General features: G+C 41.9%; 1 protein-coding gene across 2 annotated transcripts in view; it reads right to left on the bottom strand.

Moving 5' to 3' along the window:
- The window catches only part of LOC138604128 (protein kinase C beta type-like), a 110,549-nt gene that overhangs the window by 52,804 nt on the left and 36,131 nt on the right, over nucleotides 1-21,614 (bottom strand). For both annotated transcript variants that reach the window (XM_069675983.1, XM_069675982.1), the window contains exons 4-5: nucleotides 9,309-9,420; nucleotides 7,765-7,893 (exon numbers count right to left, since the gene is read on the bottom strand). In XM_069675983.1, coding sequence (XP_069532084.1) covers nucleotides 7,765-7,893; nucleotides 9,309-9,420 — 241 coding nt within the window. The remainder of the gene's footprint in view (nucleotides 1-7,764; nucleotides 7,894-9,308; nucleotides 9,421-21,614) is intronic.

Raw genomic sequence — 21,614 nt, 5'->3', positions numbered from 1 at the left:
CACCTGGCATTAACAGATCTCCAAATACGTATAAGTGACAACTTGATCGGATCACACTACCCTGCTCAGTGTGCAAATAAACCATTAACCTAAAACACCTTTATAAGCTTATAAAATCATTAAATAAATAACAAAGTATGTGAGTGATCACATCTGAATCAGTCCCTCCAGGATTTTTGCGGGATTTTTCTGCGATTGTTGCTGCCAAATATTTTCTGTTGAACACAGTCACTGTGAGCGACTGGGACAAACGTTCCAATAAATCCATCCATTGCCCGAGCGAGCCGTTTGTCTTCTGAAATCACTTCCTGGTGGATTTCTGTGACAAGATGCCAAATCAAATATGTATAAACTGAATGACACGAACGTCAACAGCCATTAAATGCTCATTTCTCACTGCACGTGCGCTTTCAATGCCTGAGAACTGACACATTATTCATCATTATTATTATATGCTGTTCTACTCGTTATTTCGGCAGCTGTGGCAGCTTTAAACAAGGAGGCAGGAGGATTACTATCTTACTGATGCAATGACTATTTGAGATCAGCGCTGACACAAACATCAGTAACAGCCTCTGGTTGGTGGAAAGTTAGGAACTCCGATTGGTCAGTCGACTCAACTAAAGGCACCAGAAAGTGGCTAAGGACTGCTAAGTTTCAGCATGGACACATGGATAAATGATCACGTGAAGACGTCTAGTTCTGGATTTATTATCACAGATTCACTGTACAGAGTGTCCTCAAAGACACTGTGGTTCAAGGCCGGATTAACAAGCTCATGACAGAGAGACGATCACACCGATAAGCTGCTTCACAGCAAATACATATTTTGAAGAAGTGAGTTTGATGACGCTCCACGTGCAGATAATTGGTCAAATTTGCAGAAAAGTTGCACCCAATTGGATTGATAAGAGAAAGGGGGATTAGGTTCTCACTGCACAATGACTCTGAAGCTGCTTTTACACTGCCAGTTCAAGGCGGGATCATTACGCCTCGTCTTTAATGTAAAACACACAGTGGTGGAACGGTGGGGTGAAGTCGTTTCGCCACTCTGTGCTGGCATCGGAGGTCGTATCAGAGGCGTAACAGAGGTGAACGGGGGAGCGGGCAGGGCGGCACGGCGCTGTGTGTGTGTGTATTTGAAGCACACACTGTTTGTTTACACCTCGTGCACATTTTGCACATTTTGAGTTTGCAGCAACGCAACATCGCAACTTCCTGAAGGGAACTGCTCAATGCGTCCTTAACGTTTACACCTGTACTTAAGGCTGTCCTCTTGTGATCTCTCAGGACGCATGTTAACACCAGGTGTAAACAGCTCCATAAACATGCAGTAACTTTTCCATTAGAGCATTTTAAGTTATGAGATGTAAGAGGTCATCACTGAGACCTCACCAGGGTTCGTGTTGGGCTCAGTTCAGTGGGTGTAATCAGGTCGAACACACGATCGGAGCAGACTCCTGTCCTGCTGCCTGTTTTGGTCTGTTCTGGTGACAGCATTTTGAATCACCCTACTTGGGTCACTTTGAGTTCGTTCTTTCTGGGGTCTCTTATCTGATGATATTTTCTCCTGTAGAAGTTAGAGTCTGTGTTGATCTTAAAGGTTCGTGTTCGAACAGATCTCTACTTGTCACCCAGCACCATTGGCGAGCGAAATAAAGGTAATTATGGCGGCTGATTGCAAGTTAAACTGCACTTTGCTGAACTTAAACGCTTGATGTTGATTTTCTGGCAGCCTGAAGGAAAAAGAGTAAATGTAGAAAGTGCTGGATTTCACAATTAGACAAGGCTGCAAGTGGTGTTAATCACAGACAACAAAGAGCCGACTGCAATGATTAGAAGACAAATTATGATCATTACAAATGTCACATTTACAGTGAGTGTCACATATTACTGAAGTTTGTCCTTCTTGTAATGAAGTGCAGCTGAGTTCACCCTTAAGTAAGACTCTTTTCAGACTGTCGCTGCCTGACGGGATGAGAACCGAAGCACAGTCTTACCAATAAAAGTCAAAATGTTTCTTACAATTAACAATTGAGATGCAAAGCTCTCCGAGCTGCGGGGAACACACCGCATCCTTTCAAACCGCGAGTGAAAGGAGAGCCTCCCAGCGAGCTCGCAGCATGAGAACACCTTTAAGAAGTCAGAGAAATTAGGTTTTCATGCTGTTAAAGCGCTATGCTACGCTAAGCTTCGGGAGGTTAACCACAGCACAGACCGGCATTAAACCCTCAGCGGAGCAGGTCAATAAATATTAGATGATGCCTGTTAAAGTGACCATCAAATGCTGTTTGAGGGGAGCTATAAAGAGGGTAGCATGCCAAATAGTCTCGAAGGACACTTGGGGTAAATACACGAGGGTGTGTGTGTGTGTGTGTGTGTGCACAGGTGTGTATTCTACATGTGCCTGTATGCATGTGTGAATATCTTCTTGCATATAGTGTGTGCTAATTGCAAAGAGTACAGATGTGTGTGTGTGAGTGTGAGAGATAACGCATGTATTTGAGTCTACAGGGTGGGCGGGTGGAGATAAGAGTGCAGTAACAGCAGAATACTGTATGTGCAAAGCAGCGTGGGTGTTGGCAGTGCACTTTTTCCCACATGAGACGACCTCATCACCGTCTAAGTTAGCTTCTTGTGTTCTGCACAACTCGTCTGCATTTGTGCTGCACAATTCGTGTCTACAGGTTAGTTCCTTGTAGGGCTGCTAAGCACATTCATACGTTTGGTTTGTGTCAGCAAAGGGTAGGACTTTGCTATAGCAGCTTTCACTTGTTTTGCAAACATTGTCCTTACCTAACTGAACTCTCAGCTCACTGGCTTGCCCTTCACAAATGGCCGCCCTCAGTTCACTAGTTAGCGAGCTGAACTGAGCGTTGAGCCGTGTTTTAGTTCAGTGAGAGCGCTGTCGGACCTGTGCTCAATCCATAAGCCATTCTGTTAACAGATCGTTTGAGTGGACGGATTCTAATGATTCAGTTAAATGAAATGAACAGCTGTGCCCGTTAATACCAAAAATCAGCATCAAAAGGCCCCATGGAGAGATGTCCTTGTGTGAGTTTAACATAGATATCAATACCACCAACTAAGGGTGGGACAAGATATCGATACGGCAACATATCGTCGTCCTGACTCGTGCGATACAATTATCGATAACAGATTTTCCTGCCAATTTGACTCGCCTCATCGCCGCGTATTATTTGATCTCAGTTTGTTCCAAATTCTGTGAAACTGAAACCAAACTGCAGTGAATAATTACATTGTCTTGCAATATATCAATTATAGCAGAATCGCTGTATTGTGATATTATCGTTATTCTGGGCCACTTATCATGTATCATATCGTATCGCATCCCATCGTAATGCGTTGCTTCGTATCGTGTTGTATTGTGTCGAGTCGTGTCGCGTCAAATTGTATCGCATCGCGTCGCGTCGCATCGCATCGCGTCGCATCACATCGTATCACATCGTATCGTATCCTGTCATATCGCATTGTGTCGTATCGTATCGTATCGTATCGTATCGTATCGTATCGTATGGTGAGTTACCCTGCGATTCCCACCCCTGCCACGAACACCAAGTGTTTCAGTTATGGACATTTTGCTGTACATCAAATTAAATCAACTTATTTCTTACAATCTTTAGGTTTTTTTTGGACGCTTGATCTGTTTTAAACGTTGAACCTGAACTAGCCAACGGACAGACAGCCCGAGTCACCACTGGTGTGATAAGTGGAAAGTACACTACAACACAAGTAAGGACGGAGGAACCCCTTCCACTCCCTCTGTTCCCTCATACTTTGGCTGAATCCCACAACCCCACTAATGTATTTATTTAATATTCATTGCATCTCACCCCCATCTATTTCTTTTTCCAATGTGATCAGCCAACACATAGTACGAACTAGTTCTCTTAGACTCTCCTCCTGACATAAGGCAGAATGTGGCAAACCGAAGGAAGAGGGCATCTTCCAAGGCCCCGCTCCGACCTCCCCCTGCATGTCCCCTGCTGGAGCGTCCTTGAGCTACCAGCTGATTCTCCCTCTCTACGGGCACATGTTCTGCCACCGACCCTCAGCTCTAATCTCCCAGCGAAGAGGGGGGGGAGGTGACTCAAACGTGATCAATAAAGTGTCACTTTACACCCATGTCAATTGACTTTGATTAAATCCAAAACGAGTCTGCGGCAGGGACGCATTTCTCGGTGCAGCAGCCATTTCCACCAGCCCCGGCTACGTTAAGCCGTGGAATAATTCCTACTGGTTCTACAGTTCTGTCTCTGTGGTGGTGGGGTTTTTTCTGCACCTCACTGCAATGAGGAGGAAGCTACTGGTGGCTCCACACTGACCCCTGTAGGCAAAACTAAGTACTGCACCCATGTCTGCTTCTAGCTGTGCCTGTACATAAATTCTACAAGGGAAATAAGAGGAGAAAAATAAGAACGTAACAGAATATTTATGTATTTTCTGCACAAAAATGAGATAGATTGACAGAAACAATAATATCCGAACATTTTCTGTAATTTTTCCTCAGATTTTGAAAAATAAAGCTGTATTTTATTCTACCAACAGGCAGTGTGAGGTCGGGCCTTCATTGCTGTCATGGCAGTCTCGGCGTTCGCTCTGCTCTCTTATCACTTCCCAAAGTAAATCCCGGCTAATTACCAGTCTCTGAGCGTGGGAACCAGGAAGAGAGAGCAGGAGAGAGAGACGGAGAAAGAGGGATGGAACCCAGTAAACACCATGAAGGTAAAATAGGTAACATGCAGTATTCAGCACGTCCTGCGTATGCATTGTTCTTTAAGGACAGGACTATTTTAGAGGTACATAGTGGGGATGTTTATCTGTCTCAGATACTGAAAGTCAAATTTCCATTATACTACATTCAGTAGGTAGTATATATATATATAGATTAATTATTTTCTTTCCAGATCTGAAACACAGACTGTACGATAATGTATTTATGTGCACGTTTCAAAGCTTCAGATTCAAAGCACGTTCAAATGTGATCCATGCAGCCAATGCCTGGTTATCATTTCTTACCATACAGTCTGAGCAGATTTAGAAGAAGAAGAAGAAGAAGAAGATATACTTCATTGTTTCCACTCTATTATTACAAACGTGCTTCACACACAAAGGCCTGAAATACACACATGCACAAACAGGATTCTGTGGACGTGCACTAATGGAGAGATGTCAGAGTGAGGGGGCTGCACATGGACACGCGCCCCAAGCTGTGGGGGATTCAGTGCCTTGCTCAAGGGCACCTCAGCAGTGCTCAGGAAATGACACAGCACCTCTCCAGCTACCAGCCGGGACTTGAGCCGGCCACCCTCTGGTTCGCAAGACAAGTCCCTACGCACTGAGCTACCGTCAACCCCCTATTTATGTAAGCTGTGAGTAATCTACGGAAGCCCTAAGCAGACATTCATTCATATGTTTCCTCCGTTTTCCCGTAAAAACAGGTCATTTGTGGTTGTTGTTTTTTTATCAAGAGCTCCACTTATTTTTGTAGAGATATCAACGCTGGTTTTCGCATTTTAACGGATTAATTTATCTCATCATCCCGAGACAACAAAGCTTGTTTTTTGAGTGATAAGTTGAGCCTGTTTGTTTTGTGCTTTTGCAACTCTGGGGATTCGAGCTATGGCTATCTGGCGTTATGGTGCTACAGCGTTATCTCAAGGTCTCGAGGAAACAACCAGAAATGACTCGTTATCACGGGAAACAGAGTAAATAAAATGTATGGCTACATGTCCGCTTAGGGCTTCTGTAGCAATCCACCCAGATGTAGTAAAATGGAGTCACACTGAGGATATGAGATTAACTGTGAATGGATGTTAGATAAGTTTAGTTTTTTTATAGTTCTTGTCATAAAGGATTGATCTCATTTCAGCAAAAAAGGTTAATCAAAAACATCAAAGTTTTTAATGGCACAGCTGTAACTGTAACAAAGTTAATGTGAACCTGTGCTGACATCTGCAGGTGAGACACGGTACTACACGTACACATTTCTCTACTATTATCCGTTTATCAGCTGAATAAAACATGGAGATCAGGAAACCCTCTCACGGAGAGAGGTGAGCCTACAGTTGACCTCTCTCTTGAGACTTTTAGATTCATTTCACTCTGACACAAGAGAAACGGTTCAATGCCCTGACATTTCATGGTCTTAAAACCGAAATATTTAGAGTTAAGTTATATTTTCCTGCTAGATTTAAACATTAAACTAGATTAGGCATTGGGTCCCAAAGTTAAAAACACAATCACAATTATTCTAGTAGCTGATTGTGGAGAACATAGACGTGTATTTATAATCACTGTTTCTAGTGAAGACAAAGCCTGAAGGTTTAAATAAAGAATCCAACATTAACGCTGTTTTTCTTTGACAAACTTCCTCTATGATAATTTAATAATAATAATAATAATACATTTTATTTGATGGCGCCTTTCAGGTCACCCAAGGTCACCTTACAGGAAATAAAAGCATACAATAAAACATCAAACATTATTAAAACCAGACATCAGCTTAAAACAAATGTAGTGCACAGTGTCAGAGTGAATATGCCAGTTTGAACAGGTGGGTTTTGAGTTTGGATTTGAATGTTGTGATGGAGTCTGACTGTCTTATGTGTGGGGGGAGGGAGTTCCATAGTCTGGGTGCCGAGCAGCTGAAAGCTCGGGCACCCATCGTGCTGAGGTGTGATGTGGGGATGGTTAATAGTCCAGCAGAGGCTGAGCGGAGCGTGCGGGAGGGGCTGTGATCTTGGAGGAGGTCGCCGAGGTAAGAAGGGGCTAGGTGGTGGAGAGCTTTGTATGTGAGGAGGAGGTTTTTGTATTGGATGCGGTATTGTACTGGGAGCCAGTGAAGTTGGATGAGAATAGGGGTGATGTGGTCTGACGATTTGGTGCGGGTGATGATCCGGGCGGCCGAGTTCTGAATAATTTGTATTTGTTTTTCTACTGATTCTCGTCAAACGAAGATGACGATGCCTCAAGAAATAATTTTAGACTCTTCAAGAGAAAACTAATCCATTAGTTAATTTCAACAACCAACATACAGGCAGGAGAAACAGACACATAGCTAACACTTACGATTCTGCATCATACACTTGAAGCCATCCTGCTTTGAAACGAACCTGCCCAGTAGTAAAGCAGTAAGTAAGGCCAGTCATACGGAGGTCAGGGGTGTCTGTGACAATGACACTAACGGCTGTTTGTTTTACTCACTGATGCCTCTTCTCTGTCATCTCCCCAACAGCAAAACACTAATGTTTCAGTGGGTGCGTGTGTGTGTGACACACTGTGTAAGTGGAAGATAAGACCGCTGTTTTTTCTTGCTGGTTGGACGCAGCTCCTTCAGAGAAAACCATGAGAATAATCACATTTGCAGGATTACACTTCATATTTCTAGCGTCAGGTGTTCCAGTTTGTGTCTTATCTTATATTACTTAGATGTATCTAGGCTGGGCTGGCACATTTGTAACTACAGTATGTGTCTAAAAGCATGAGACAGATACAAAGCAGTCAAGTAGACATCCTAATAAATTCCTGGTAATGGCCACAGGTTGAACTTTACTTTTATTAACACTGATCTCGTTATTTTCATCCCTCACCTCCACAGGTTTACCACTAGAGGGAGACACATCACTGGCATCATTGAACGTTAATACTCAAGATGTGTGTCTCAGTAGCTGAGGACTCTATGAGCGTGTGTGCTGTACCTGTATGTGTGGCAGTGTGTGTGTGCGAGTGACACATACTTACTGGTAACAGTGAGTACGTTAGTCTTGACCTCAGCGGTGATCATGAGGCGACCTCTCCTCTCAGTGTGGTCTGTCCCACACAGGCTCGGCACGTTGGCCACGCAGCGCTTATGGATGTTCATCATACAGTCTGGAAAACACACACACGCACACACACACACACACACACACACACACACACACACACACACACACACACAACAAACTTAGTCGTAATATATTCAATGAAAATCAAGGAACAGGTTAGACATGCACTGTTATTGCCAGAAGATGTAGCCTTCCTGATATAAAGATGCAGAATGTACGGTATGTATAGAAATGATTGAACAGTCCGCATTTAGAATCCATTGTTGTCTGCTCTTGTGCTGCTGGGTTTAAGTGCAGCTTTTGATACGGTTGACCACGAATATTATGATTTAGAGGCTGCAGCACTGGGGGGGTATATCTAGGACGGGTCTTAAGGGTTTCTGTTCCTTTTTGACAACTGGGATTTTTTTGTTTCTATTTGTGACCATGTTTCCCATCACTCATGGGTAAATTGTGGAGTCCCTCAGGGGTCAATGCTGGGGCCAAATTATTTCTGTCTTTATGCTCTGAATTTCTTTTGATTCTATTTGTGACCATGTTTCCCCTCAATCATTTGTTAATTGTGGAGTCCCCCAGGGGTCAATACTGGAGCCAAATTATTTCTGTCTTTATGCTCTGAATTTTTTTTGTTTCTATTCGTGACCATGTTTCCCCTCAATCATTTGTTAATTGTGGAGTCCCCCAGGGGTAAATACTGGGGCCAAATTATTTTCTCTCTTTATGCTCCAAATGATTTGTTTCCATTGATGACCTTGTTTCCCTTCACTCTTTAGGTCATTGTGGAGTCCGTAAGGGGTTGATACTGGAGCGAAATTATTTTCTCTCATAACGCTCAGAATTTTTTTTGCTTGTATTTGTGACCATGTCTCCCCTCAATCATTAGTTAATTGTGGAGTCCCTCAGGGGTCAATACTGGGGCTAAATAATTTTCCCTCTTTATGCTCTGAATTTTTGTTTCTATTTGTGACCATGATCCCCTCACTCTTTTGTTAATTGTGGAGTTCCTCAGGGGCTGATACTTGGGCCAACGTTTTTTCTCTTTATATGCCCACGCTTGGCCACATTATACAAAGACATACTTAAATTCCACTGCCGCGCTGATGATACACAGCTGTATCTCCCAGTACAACGTACGCCATTCTTCTCCAGTCTTACTTGCCTTACTTCCTTGGGTTTTCTATGTTCCGTAAAGCACTTTGTTATGCTGGTTTTCCCAGTTTCTTCCTGTAAAACCTACCATCATTCAAAACCTCTCAAGTCCAACTGGCCATACTTACTTAGGTACATACTTTACATGTTTGGTAAAGCACTTTGTTACACTGGTTTTGATAAGTGCTATACAAACCAAAAACTTAACCAGCTAACTAGACCATAAAATGAAACTATATGTGTAAGTATTAATTGCAACATAATCCATCCCAAACTCAAGAGTTGATGTGTGTATTGTAGAGTACGTACGGTCACATCTCATGCCCTGGTGTAAGAGGCCGTAGAGCAGAGAGCCGCAGTGGTCGCAGAAGGTCGGGCTGGAGTAGGTGTGGATCTTAAACTTGTGCTTCGACCTCGGGTCCTGGAAAGAGAAAGAATGAGTCATCAAAATCTATATTCAGTCGCTCTTTCTGTTATCTGTTATAGCATTGTCGGGGTATAACAACTACAGAGTTTCAATAAAATTATTCAATTATTCAACAATAATTAGTTTCCATGCTCTTCCATGTTCTGGGCGTTATTACTTTCATCACCATTTCTACCTCTTTACCTCTCCCTTTTATTCTCCACTATCCAACTCTTTGCACGTTCTGTATGCAGACAATTAAGTATGTATTATTCAGCTGTATGCCTTAACTTGTGTCTTTACATTGGCATGTGCATTGTAATCTGATCAAGATAGGGTTCATCTGAATGTCTTTGTTCACGTCAGTTAAGGAAAGAGAGCTCTGCATGCAGTCACCCTTGCATGAAGCCTGCTGAAGCCCCATTGAATTTAAACAGGAACAGATACAGTGCTGAAGGTAGGCAAGAGTTCAAATCAATCTACCACACACAAACAAACTCCCACACACACACTATGTTATGTAGCCTTGTTGATTGATCTTAAAGTTCAAGGTCACAAGTCAAGGCCTCCTTTCCTGCTTACTGTAAATATTCCCCAGATATGTGCTACAGACAACCAAGAAAATATCCGAATTTTAATCATATTTGGATTACGTAAGCAAAACACAAGCACCAGTTCCTCTTTTATGAACATCTGCCACGAAGGCGTAACAAGGTCAGAAACAGGCTATTTCTGTCTCATGTGTGAGCTCCTTCATGTGTGTGTGTGACACCTGCAACCATGCCTCAGCGAGCACACACACCTGCACGCCAGCACTGCAGTTTCAGTGGTCCACACACACACCTTCAATCCATGGATGGAACTGATGGCCACTTAGGGAGCGCTTATTCACACACACAAAAACGTTGCCACGTGAACCCACGGACGAGCAGAACATCCAATCCGCCGCTCGAGAGGGAGCTGGTGTACTTCAATGTAGGAGTTCAAATACTTCTGCCAGGGATCCGAGAAAGTTACCAAACATGTAGCTGCGGTATTAAATATGGATTTACAAATGATGTGATTCGCCGAAGTGAGCCAGAAAAAACTGCTGATTGATTTCTTCTTTTTTTCTTTGTACCTGTCCTGGAAAATACAGTTTAATTTAGCCTGCCGCTGCTTGAATTATCCCCAGCTTCCCCAAGGTGTCTTCAGAAGTGTGTGTCTGAGTGGTTGTGCTGTTGCCATGTGTGTGGGTTTCTGTGTTTTGCATTCGTTTGGTGCATCTGCGTGTGTTTGTTTCTCTGCCGATTCTTCTCAAGGACAAGACGAACTTCTGCTTGTTTTTTTTGTTCCTCTGAAAAAACAAGGGAACATTGTGCTGCTGAGGCTGCAGTGATGAGCAACAGCAGACTGGGATTGGTACGAGGGCTGATGATGGAGGGTGCCAGGTTTTTTTTTACGAACACTAATGAATACATGCACCTTGAGACTGATCAGAGAACTAAAAAGGAGGAAAGAAAATAGTGAAAATTCAAGCCTCGTCTTTCTTTATAAGCTTCTGATGGCTCATTAGTGAAATATGAGAGTGTATAAGAAACACTGTGTTGCCAATACATCGGTCAGTTTTACATGTTACATCATTGAAATCCCTTTAACGGAGAGGGTAAATGTTCTTTATGGGCTTGATATGGGTACCTGTGAGCCTGCTGTTAAAAGATTTTGGCCTCAGTGGGGAAACTGGCTGAAGATAGGACGGACTGGTTAGCGCTACTGCCTCACTGCTAGAAGGTTCCTGGTTCGAATCAGACACAGGGAGCCTTTCTATGTGGAGTTTGCATGTTCTCCCTGTGTATGCGTGGGTTCCCTCCAGGTACTCCTTCTTCCTCCCACAGTCCAAAGACATGCTCGTTAGGTTCACTGGTGACTCTAAAGTTGCCTGTAGGTGTGAGCGTGAAAGGTTGTCCTGCCCTGACAGGCGATCAGTCCAGGGTTTACCCCGCCTCTCACCTGATGACACCTGGCATAGGCTCCAGCCCCCCACAACCCTGAACACAGTACCTGCATGAGGTTCTGTGTCTAGAAACAAGAAAATAGAAAGTGGATTTGTGCCTGAGAATTAAAAGACAGAAAACTTGATTTTAAAATAAACAGATTCACATCGGAACCAGTACAAATATTTTCACATAAGGACTAAAGTCAAAGGAACTTTTTAAGAAGGAGGTGTTTTGAGATCATCAGACCCTTCCGATTTATCTCTGTGTGGCCCTGGGGTGTCATGTATGATTGTCGAAAAGTGAGAAGGTGGTGTGATTCATTAACTAGCAAACACTGAAAGCTAAAGCAATGCAGTAAGCTCTTAAGCCCACAGCCTTGCTAGCAACTCTGGGAGGCAATACTTTGGAATTGTGGTGTTTTGAGCTACATGCTAACATCAGCATGCTAACAGGCCTCTTAATAGCCCCTTTTACACTTCCAGTTAAAGGAAGGATTATTTCCGCCTCGTCCTCTATGTCAAACTCATGGAGGCAGAATGTTGAGGTGAGGTGGATTAGCAATGAAAAAAAAGGGCTAATGACAATGCTAACATGCTGATGTTTAGCAGGCCACCTTCCTTTATTCAAATAAAAGTCTTATAAATGGAAATAAAAGTGTATTATTGTGCAGGCTAACTGGTCAAATGCTGGCATCAAAAGTACAGTTGGTAAGTGTTCACCATCTTAGCCTAGCGTGTTAGCATACTAATATTAGCTTATTTGCACTTAGCAGAAAGTTCAGCCGTGGCTAAAGGGTAATGGTATTAGACATTAGATATTTAGTCATAGTTGGTCAAATATTGGAGTATTTAAAATGTCGGTCGGTGGTTGTCTGGTAAATAGAGCATAGAGCTATGATGCTAGCATGGCTAATAAAAACACAGTCACAGATGAAGACGAATAAAATGCTATCAAAAAAAACTTAAAGCATTAACAAGGCATGATAAATAAAGACACAGACCAGGCAAGGTACGGTTGCCCAAATTACCTTCCGGATAATTCCATGTGATGTTTTTCAGGTCGCACATGAACAGACTTTATTTACCTAAAAGATGTGTCTGTTGTTTCACACTACAGTTGGGTACACTTGACTCGTTCTTCTCCCTGCCTACATGTTGCCAAACTTTCCCAAACACTAACATCCTTTTGTTTCACTTTGTTCTCCTCGGAGACCCCACTAGTTACACGCAGATGGTGCAGCGTGGTGCTCCTGGACTAATGAGTGTATTGCATGGCGTATGTTGTTTACTTGGTCCGCTCATAACATCAGCACACAATGCCAGCACAGTGACTACCCATTAGTCAGAGCGAACACGCAGTGTTTTGACTGCTTTTATGTCATTGTGCTTCTCTCTCTCTCTGATTTCTCTTTTGTTTTGGTTTAATATGGTGATGTCCATTATTTCCCCTGCCAACATCATCAGTCAACCCCCCCACACACTGAGACACACATAAATAAAACACATATCCTGTCATGTCATTCATGATGTCGTGTGACAGGCAGGTTGACAGGAGATAAACACAGAGAGTCCTGGATTACTGACATAAAAAGTACTTTTTTTTCTTTATTGATTTTCTCTTCAGTCCGCTCACTCTTCTCAAGTTAAAGCCCACTGACTGTCTGATGTCTATTATGGAGCAGACATCACATACTTCACTGTGTAAGTGTCTCACTTATTCTTTAGACATTCACCTGGGGCGGAGGGTCTGTAACACAAGAGGTGTTCAATTATCCAGATCTTTTTAAGATGGATAAGTCATTCTAATTTGACGTATTCTTTTTTTTTTTTAGATCATTTACAGGACAGCTGAAGGAAATATTAGCAGGAGAGAGTGGGGGGAGTCGAGCCTGCAGCCTCTGTACATGGGACAGCTGCTCTTCCGACAGAGCTGCACCAGCGCCCCACACGTCCTTTTACATCGTCTGTCAGATTCGAAACCTCCCATGTGTCAAGAGTATGTAAAACAATACGAAAAACCACAAATAGTTCCCAGAAGTGAACAGGAAAATGCTTAATCTACTGGAGCTTAGGGCACCAGCTGGGCGTACGCCTGATCGTCACCTAATGTCCGACTTAGAGCTGAAAGTTACGACGGACTGTTGCTGCCGGGTGAATCTTTTACGCCTAGGATGGAGCAGGTGGAAGTTTAGAAAGTCAGACTTAAATCCACAGTAGAACAAAAGTAGCTAACAGTCACAAAACCTTAAAGACAAACACAGTTGCAGCGCGTCTTGTTGTTTTAGAGGATAAATAAAAGGACAGAAACGCGGCGCTGTCCCCGCCCTGCAGGTGCTGAGCTCAGATTTTGTGCCAGTGTAGGGCCTTTCGGAACACACAGAGGGAGACATGATAAATGTACATCGGACAACGGCATGCTTGATTAATCATGTTTCCTCATTACGCTACACTTTACTTGTTTTGTTATCCAGATCTTCTGGCGATCACTTGATGAGAGAAGTTAGCGAGTGGAGACGTGCGTTGCTTGGTGACAGTCACCGCTTTTCGAGTGCTCATGTGGAAGTGCATCAAGGGGCCGGGCGCAGCGACGACAGGTGTCAGTTCGGCTTGCTGCACTCAGAGTAAAGTCGGATGTAAGAGATAAGACAGATTTTTTTACGCCCAGCTGGTGCACTTGCCTGAGTGATAAAAGAATTTCTCATCCTGTTGAACTTTGGTATTCTGAATCTGGATGGAGAGCCTGTGGAGGACACTGTATGATGTCTCGAGCCTCAGATGTTGCTCTCTCAGAAGACTCAAGTTTCTGCCCATGAGGGTAATTCATAAGTCTCTTAACTTTTGGAATATCCAGCTCTGATTGTCCACGTTTTATACTTTATACTTTAGTGAAACAATCAGCACAGTTGGGTTTTTTTATGTCTGTATTTTTGTTTTGCGTAGATAGGTCTGGACTTTTTTTCACACTTTCACACAGAACAAATGATTTATAATTGTACCTAAATTATTAGAAAATATAGCCTTTTGAAAACAACTACTTGTGTGGTACAGTGTGTGTTTAGTTTGCTTACTGTGTGAGGAACTACCTTAGCTCAAAAAACACATCTGCAGACAACATAACTGATGCAGAAAAAAAAAGGTTTTCCATTTTGCCGTGTGAAGTTTATCAAAAAGTGTATTGTCACATGAAAATAAACTGAACAAACAAGTATTTTCTCCCGCTGTGATTCAACAATACGAACGGCTACAAGAAGAAGAAAGCTTCACGTGATATCACAGAAGCTGCCTCTTCTGTCCTGATCAATAAAACTAATGCATTGTGTGTTTTCCCCCGCAGGCTTGTAATTCTTCCTCTGGGAATGTTGAAGTGTTTCTCTGTGAGAGACTGTTGAAAGGATTTCTTGGGAAGAAGAACAATCACAACTGGAAAAAGAGGACTAACATCATCACGAGTTCAGAGAGGAGTGAATGAATGAATTCTCACACCCTGACTGTGACTCCTCTCCTCCGTCCTCCCTCCATATGCTAATCTCCATCACTTTGTCAGCCCTCCTCCTCTCTAAGGCTCCCTCAGTATGTTGTTACACCATCTGGTTGCACGAACTGTTAAATACATTATTGTATCTGGATATGCAAGTTTTACTCATAATTATGTTACATGAAAAATGACACTTTCTACGGAAGCCCTGAGCCGACATGCATCCATGTATTTTATTTACTCAGTTTTTCCTTGTTAACGAGTAATTTTCAGTTGTTTTCTCGAGTTATTAACTTATTTATTAATTACTTAACTTAATTTATCTCGTTATCTCAAGATAAAGCTGGTTTTCCCATTATAACAAATTAATTAATCTCATTATCTAGAGATAACAAAGCTTGTTTTCCTGTGATAATGAGTTATTCCGGCTGTTCAGTTGTGAGAGAGGCTGAGACGTAAGGATATATACACACTGACAGCACCGCTACAAACCAGCGTTGCTGTCCCGAGATAAGGAGAAGAATAAGTTGAGATCTCAAGAGAACTGAAAATAAGCTGTCACGGAAAAACCAGCTTTGTTATCTCATGATAATGAGGTGAATAATTCAAGAAAACAGCCGGAATGACTCATTATCACAGGAAAACAAGCTTTGCTATCTCGAGATAATGAGATTCATTAATTAGTTTTAATGGGAAAACCAGCATTTCTATCTCAAGATAACGACATAAATAAGTTAAGATCTCTCGTCAAAATCTTGAATTATTCACCTCACTATCATGAGATACCAAAGCTGGTTTTTCCGTGATAACAAGTCATTTTAGGTTGTTTTCTCTAGATAGATTTATTTATGTCGTTATCTTGAGATAACAAAGCTGATTTTCCCATGATAATGGATTAATTAATCTCATTATCATGAGATAAAGCTGTGAGTTTTTTTCGGTTGTCCTCTCGAGATCTTGACTTATTTATCTCATTATCTCGAGATAACAAAGCTTTGTTTTCCTGTGATAACGAGTTAGTCCGGTTGTTTTCTCAAAATCTTGAATTATTCACCTCATTATCATGAGATACCAAAGCTGGTTTTTCCGTGATAACAAGTCATTTTAGGTTGTTTTCTCTAGATATCGACTTATTTATGTCGTTATCGCCTTGAGATAACAAAGCTGATATTCCCATTATAATGGATTAATTAATCTCATTATCATGAGATAAAGCTGTAAGTTATCTTCGGTTGTCCTCTCGAGATCTTGACTTATTTATCTCATTATTTTGAGATAACAAAGCTTTGTTTTCCTGTGATAACGAGTTCTTTTCAGTTGTTTTCTTGAGATCTCGACTTATTTATGTCATTATCTCGAGACAACAAAGCTTTGTTTTCCTGTGATAACGAGTTATTTTCGGTTGTCCTCTCGAGATCTCGACTTATTTATCTCATTATCTCGAGACAACAAAGCTTGTTTTCCTGTGATAACGAGTTAGTCCGGTTGTTTTCTCAAAATCTTGAATTATTCACCTCATTATCATGAGATAACAAAGCTGGCCTTTCCGTGGCAACTTATTTTCAGTTCTCTTGAGATCTCAACTTATTCTTCTCGTTATCTCGGGAATACAACGCTGGTTTGTAGCAGTCCTGTCAATGTGCATATATCCTTACGTCTCAGCCTCTCTCTCACACACTGTACACACACTTTGAGTTCTATACCATCAGCGGACTGTGGGCTTGAAATGTAGGTTTCATTAGACGCTCTCATCCCTCGACCTCTCCCACAGGGAACCCATTCTATTAACCCAGATCTATAATTGACTTCTTCTTTTAAACATACATAGCTGACAGAGAGGAGGAGAGAGAGAGGGAGGGAGGGAAGATGGGAGTGATGGGCTGATTGTGGCAGATAATATGAAATATTCCTCTGATGCAGCATCTATCTGCTGTCCTTCAACAACATCTCCGGCTGAGATGTTCCCCTCATGTTGGTGACTCACAGAGAACTCACTCAGCACTTGGAGCTTCAAGGACGCAGAGAAAGGCTCGGGATTGGCCGAGGCCGGAGGAGTCCTTTTATTCTGATGGAGATGAATCCTGTTATAACTCTGACATAGGCCTGCATCACATTTTAATCACTGTCTCAGCGGCCTGTTATTGTCTCAATTAATCTGTTAGTTGGCCTATAGACAGTCAGAAATAAAACCGTCAAATCCAAACTTCCCAGCACACCGTTTGTTTTTCCTTTTTACACGTTACTATGCTAGAGGGCAAATAAGATTGAAAAAAAAAATGTTAAGAAGCTGCAACAACACAATTTAAAAAGGTTCCAAGGGTTTGTACAGAGCTAGGAAAAAAACCTTTCTCCTACTTTGCTGCCTGGAAAATCTAGTCCCCTTGGAACAATGTAAAGCCATGTTAAAAATCCATGTTTCTGAAAAATGTAACTACTTCATTTGAGCTGGTCTTAGTCTTTTCCTTGTGTATTTGATGATTGTTATTGTTTTATCTTTATTGGAACTGTAACTGGTATGCTGTCTTGGCCCGGTCTCCCTCGAAAAAGAGATTTGATCTCAAAGGACTTCCGGGTTAAATAAAGGTTAAAAAAAAAATGGTACAAACTTTTCTTTCCATACGTCTGCCAAGAATGTTATATTGTCAGTATGTCGTCAAGACTGCAGACAAAATACACGTCCGATTTTCATGAAACGTGGTGGAAAGTTGTGACATGATTCAACGAAGAAGCCTTTAAAATTTCGGAGCAGAACATTATCATTATCATTATCATTATCATTATCATTCTCATGATCATTTTGAGCAATATCTTTAACATTAGCAATCATATTGTATTCTATATTGTTATTAGTGTAATTATTGTTAAAATTATGATTATTATAATGATTATAAAATGTCTTTCATTTTTTGTTGTATTTTTTGTCTTATTTTTATTTATTTATCATTTATTTATTTAATGAATTCCCCCCCCATTCCCTTCCCACCCATCCATCTGCCCCCTAGACTTCACCTCAAGAGATCCACTCAGAACACCCACACACACATGATACCCACACAACAGACACTCAGTAGCCTTGTGTTGTTTGAAAGATTGCTATTAACTGGCCTGTACTCATTGCAATACTCTTTTCTGTGTCCTGTCTTGTTGTCTAATCGTTTTCTCTTTTGTCCTGCAATAAAGAAAAACAAAACAAATTTCCATCCAAATTCAAAGCACATTTGGCTCACAGATTTGCATATCTGGATGTGCAGAAATGTGTATGAGAACGATCGAAAAGTACTCTGTGAGCGCATGTGCGTGCTTGTGAACAGGAAGAAAATTAAATCAGGTGTTGTAGCATTTCCCTCTGAAAGATGGACAACTCACTGCACAGAGAAGAGTAAGTGAGGTGGCTTATATCTCTCCAAAAGTAACAAAATCCACCTGGCAGCATGTTTCATTTTATCTTCCAATGAACGTACGATATTTCTCCACCAGCCTGATTTACATGAGACTTGGTCCAAGAAAGAATTAATTAAATTTTGGAGCAAATTTGACTCCTGGAAAAGCAACAATAGCTCATGCATACATACTGATTGTGCTTATAGATTTGCATATGTGGACTATTGGCTACACAACGAGTGCTTTTCCATCCATCCATTATCTATATCCTGTTCAGGGTCACAGGGGGCGGAGACTATCCCAGCTGTCACTGAGGTCGAGATCTGGACTGATCGATCAATCACAGGACACACAGAGACAGACAACCATTCACGCTCACATTCACACCTACAGGGAATTTCAGAGTCACCAATGAACCAAACGAGCATGTGTTTGGACTGTGGGAGGAAGCTGGAGTAACTGAAGGGAACCCACGCATGCAGGAGGAGAATATGCAAACTCTGGATTCAAACCAGGAACTTTCTAGCTGTGAGGCGACAGCGCTGACCACTGCACCACCGTGCAGCCCCTCGAGTGCTCCAAAATGTATTTAATTCTGTTGATCCTTTTAGCTCCTTACTAACTTCTGCCTCCAGAACTGGGGCGGCTGTGGAGTCGGTCGTCTCTCAATCAGAAGGTTGGCGGTTTGATTCCTGACCGTAGTGTGCGTAGATCTTGCTTGGAGATTAGCCTAGCAGCCTTTGCCATCAGTGTGTGAAAGGGTGAATGTGAGTGCAGCTGATTTACCATTTAAATGTATTAGCTTAGCATTACTCCTGACATTTTTAAATTCAGTGGAGTGAAAATGTTTTATTCATGAAGAATCTTCCTCTTTTATAATTTGTATAATCACAGCCGTATATTCTCTTAGAGATAAAAGGAAGATTTCCATGATCCGGAGAGAAAGCACACAACAGAAGGAGAAAAACGTGGGTTTATTTTCCTTTTGGCCACATGGCAAAGCTGAATTTTAAACAGTGTGACTCATCGTTACCATTCATTGTTGTAATTAACTATTTGACAGATAAAACTGTCGAGGACGCATAAATATGCAGCTGGATCAGGCTGAAATATAACTGAAATATAGCTGCTTGTAAGCGCTGTAAGTGAATTGTTCTCGGGGTTCAAACAGACATTTCTGTGCAGGTGTGCGTGGGTGAGATGTGACACCATTATTAGAAAATCTCCTCCATAATGTTCCATGACAAAAACTCTCCAGAAGTCCTTTTGTCTTCATCTGTCTACATTACAAAACTTCCACATGTATTGTCTCTCAGCTCGTTGGAGCAGAGATTCCCGACGTCCCCACTGCGCAGCAACGAGGTCCGAAGGCTGTGAACTCATTAAAGAAATGACAAGGTGGGGATGGCGAGGCCCCGTAATTAAGAGCAGGGGCCCCCTGAGTGGAGTGGCATTTAAATAGAGGATGTAGAGCTGGATGAAAAAACAGGGAGGGATGGTGGAGAAAGATTCAGGGAGTTCAGCGTGCGCCAAATATAGAAACGTAAGCGCCACAAAAGGAGGGGGGGAGTTAATAGAGAGAGGAGAGGAAAGATGCTTCAGGTGAGTAATGAAACAGGTTAGCCAAGGAGAAGGATTTAAAGCTGCTGTGAGGAACTTTGGGTGTGTGTTGATTTTGGTGCCCCCTGTAGACAAAGCTGTACCTCTACCTGATTTTGTCCTGTACACGCTTAAGTGGTGGTTTTTAACAAAAAAATCTCACTCACTTTAAATATTTGCCCTGGAAAATGTAAACAAATGCAGCGTGCAGTTAATCTCTTCGCCTGACACCTACCCCCCCACCAGCGGTTTCAGGCATTAAAAATAACTATATAAAAATAATCAATCGTGTCGCTGATGGTCTGGTTTGCTTTTGTAGCTCATAAAGAGTCATCAGAATTCATTTCTGTCTGTTTCATAACCAGAGAAAAGCTCCTCACAGGAGCTTTAAATGACTGATGCAAAAAGAAATCCAGGTATTTTTTAACTCGGCATATCTCCCATGAATGTTTCAGTCCGTAGCATTATGCGAACTTTGCACAGGCTACATGAAGAGATGCAGAAAAGACAAAGACTTATATCGTCGTCCCGACTTGTGTGACACAATTATTGTATCATTGGCGCCGAATATCTTTATTTGGATAGAAGAAACATACATCGCTCTAAATAGGCCGCCCTACCAATTTGAGTCACGCATCATCCTTTGTCTCAATTTGTGTCAAAATCTGTGAAATTGACACCTAATTGCAGTGAATGATACATTAATTCTGCACCTTTTTAGGGGCATTTGTATTCTTTAATCAGATATCGTGATATGATTGTCTTGCAATATATCAATCATTGCAGAATCGCTGTCGTGGAGCACGTATCGTATCGTGAATTACCCTGCGACTCCCACCCCTACTGCATATCTCAGTAGGCTGCACAAGCCTCTCACAGCTTTCCAAATAAACTGAATTGTTGCTCGAATCATTTCAAATGTTTGACACTGAATCTGAACCACGACTGGAAATGTATTCGTTATGTTTATTAGGCCTGAATGACACTTGAAATCTTAGCAAGAAACACTTAATCTAAATACAATTTATTCAGCCAGAACTACTCACGGCCGCGGACCATTTGTTGGAGTGGTTAGATTTGGTGGGAAAGGCTCTTTGAGGAACAAATCCCCCTTACGGTAAAATTAATACAATTTGAACGACCTGGTGTGTGAATGCATTTTGTGCCAAAGCAATAAAGAAGTCACCACAGCTACGATTTGCCATGTCTTTGTGTTGTAGATGTTGATTGTGAAAGAGTTGATAGTGTTGGTGAAGAAAACAGGCTTTGTTGCGTCGGTTGATAAGAATGGAGCATAAATCAATGGTGTCTGCTAAACAATCAAAGCGGCGCCTTTCAAGAAGTTGGCCACTAATTTGGAATCCAATTTGTCACTTTCTCGCCCAAAAAGACAAATAAATACTCAACAAAGTGAATTGTAACAGTCCACCAGCAGCTTTCTGCCTCTCTGACAGCCATTACTTTCATGTGCTTGTGTTTCTCTGTGGTTAAAATACTTTCAAGCACTGATTTTAAAAAGGATTGATGACTTGTTGGCCTGATGGTGGAACTAGTTTTTGATTGACAGAGGATTGGCAAAATTAAAAATGACTGACAGTTACCCCAGCCTTTGTTGGGCGTATTAGCAGACAAATGGGGATACATATCAGGTTGTAATGAACTAAAAATACGCTCCATCCTAAATCTCAGCTCCATCAATACTTAATAAGAACATGTAGATATTGAAGGAAGAATCAAACAGGTGTATAAGAGAATCTTTCGCATATCGAGGTAGCCGGC

The sequence above is a fragment of the Semicossyphus pulcher genome, unplaced genomic scaffold (assembly GCF_022749685.1).
Source record: "Semicossyphus pulcher isolate SPU_LCO1_2020_fin unplaced genomic scaffold, fSemPul1.0.p SCAF_25, whole genome shotgun sequence".
In the NCBI taxonomy this organism is placed as follows: Eukaryota; Metazoa; Chordata; class Actinopteri; order Labriformes; family Labridae; genus Semicossyphus; species Semicossyphus pulcher.
The sequence above is the reverse complement of the archived record's forward strand: the minus strand, read 5'-3'. Positions and strand labels throughout refer to the sequence as shown.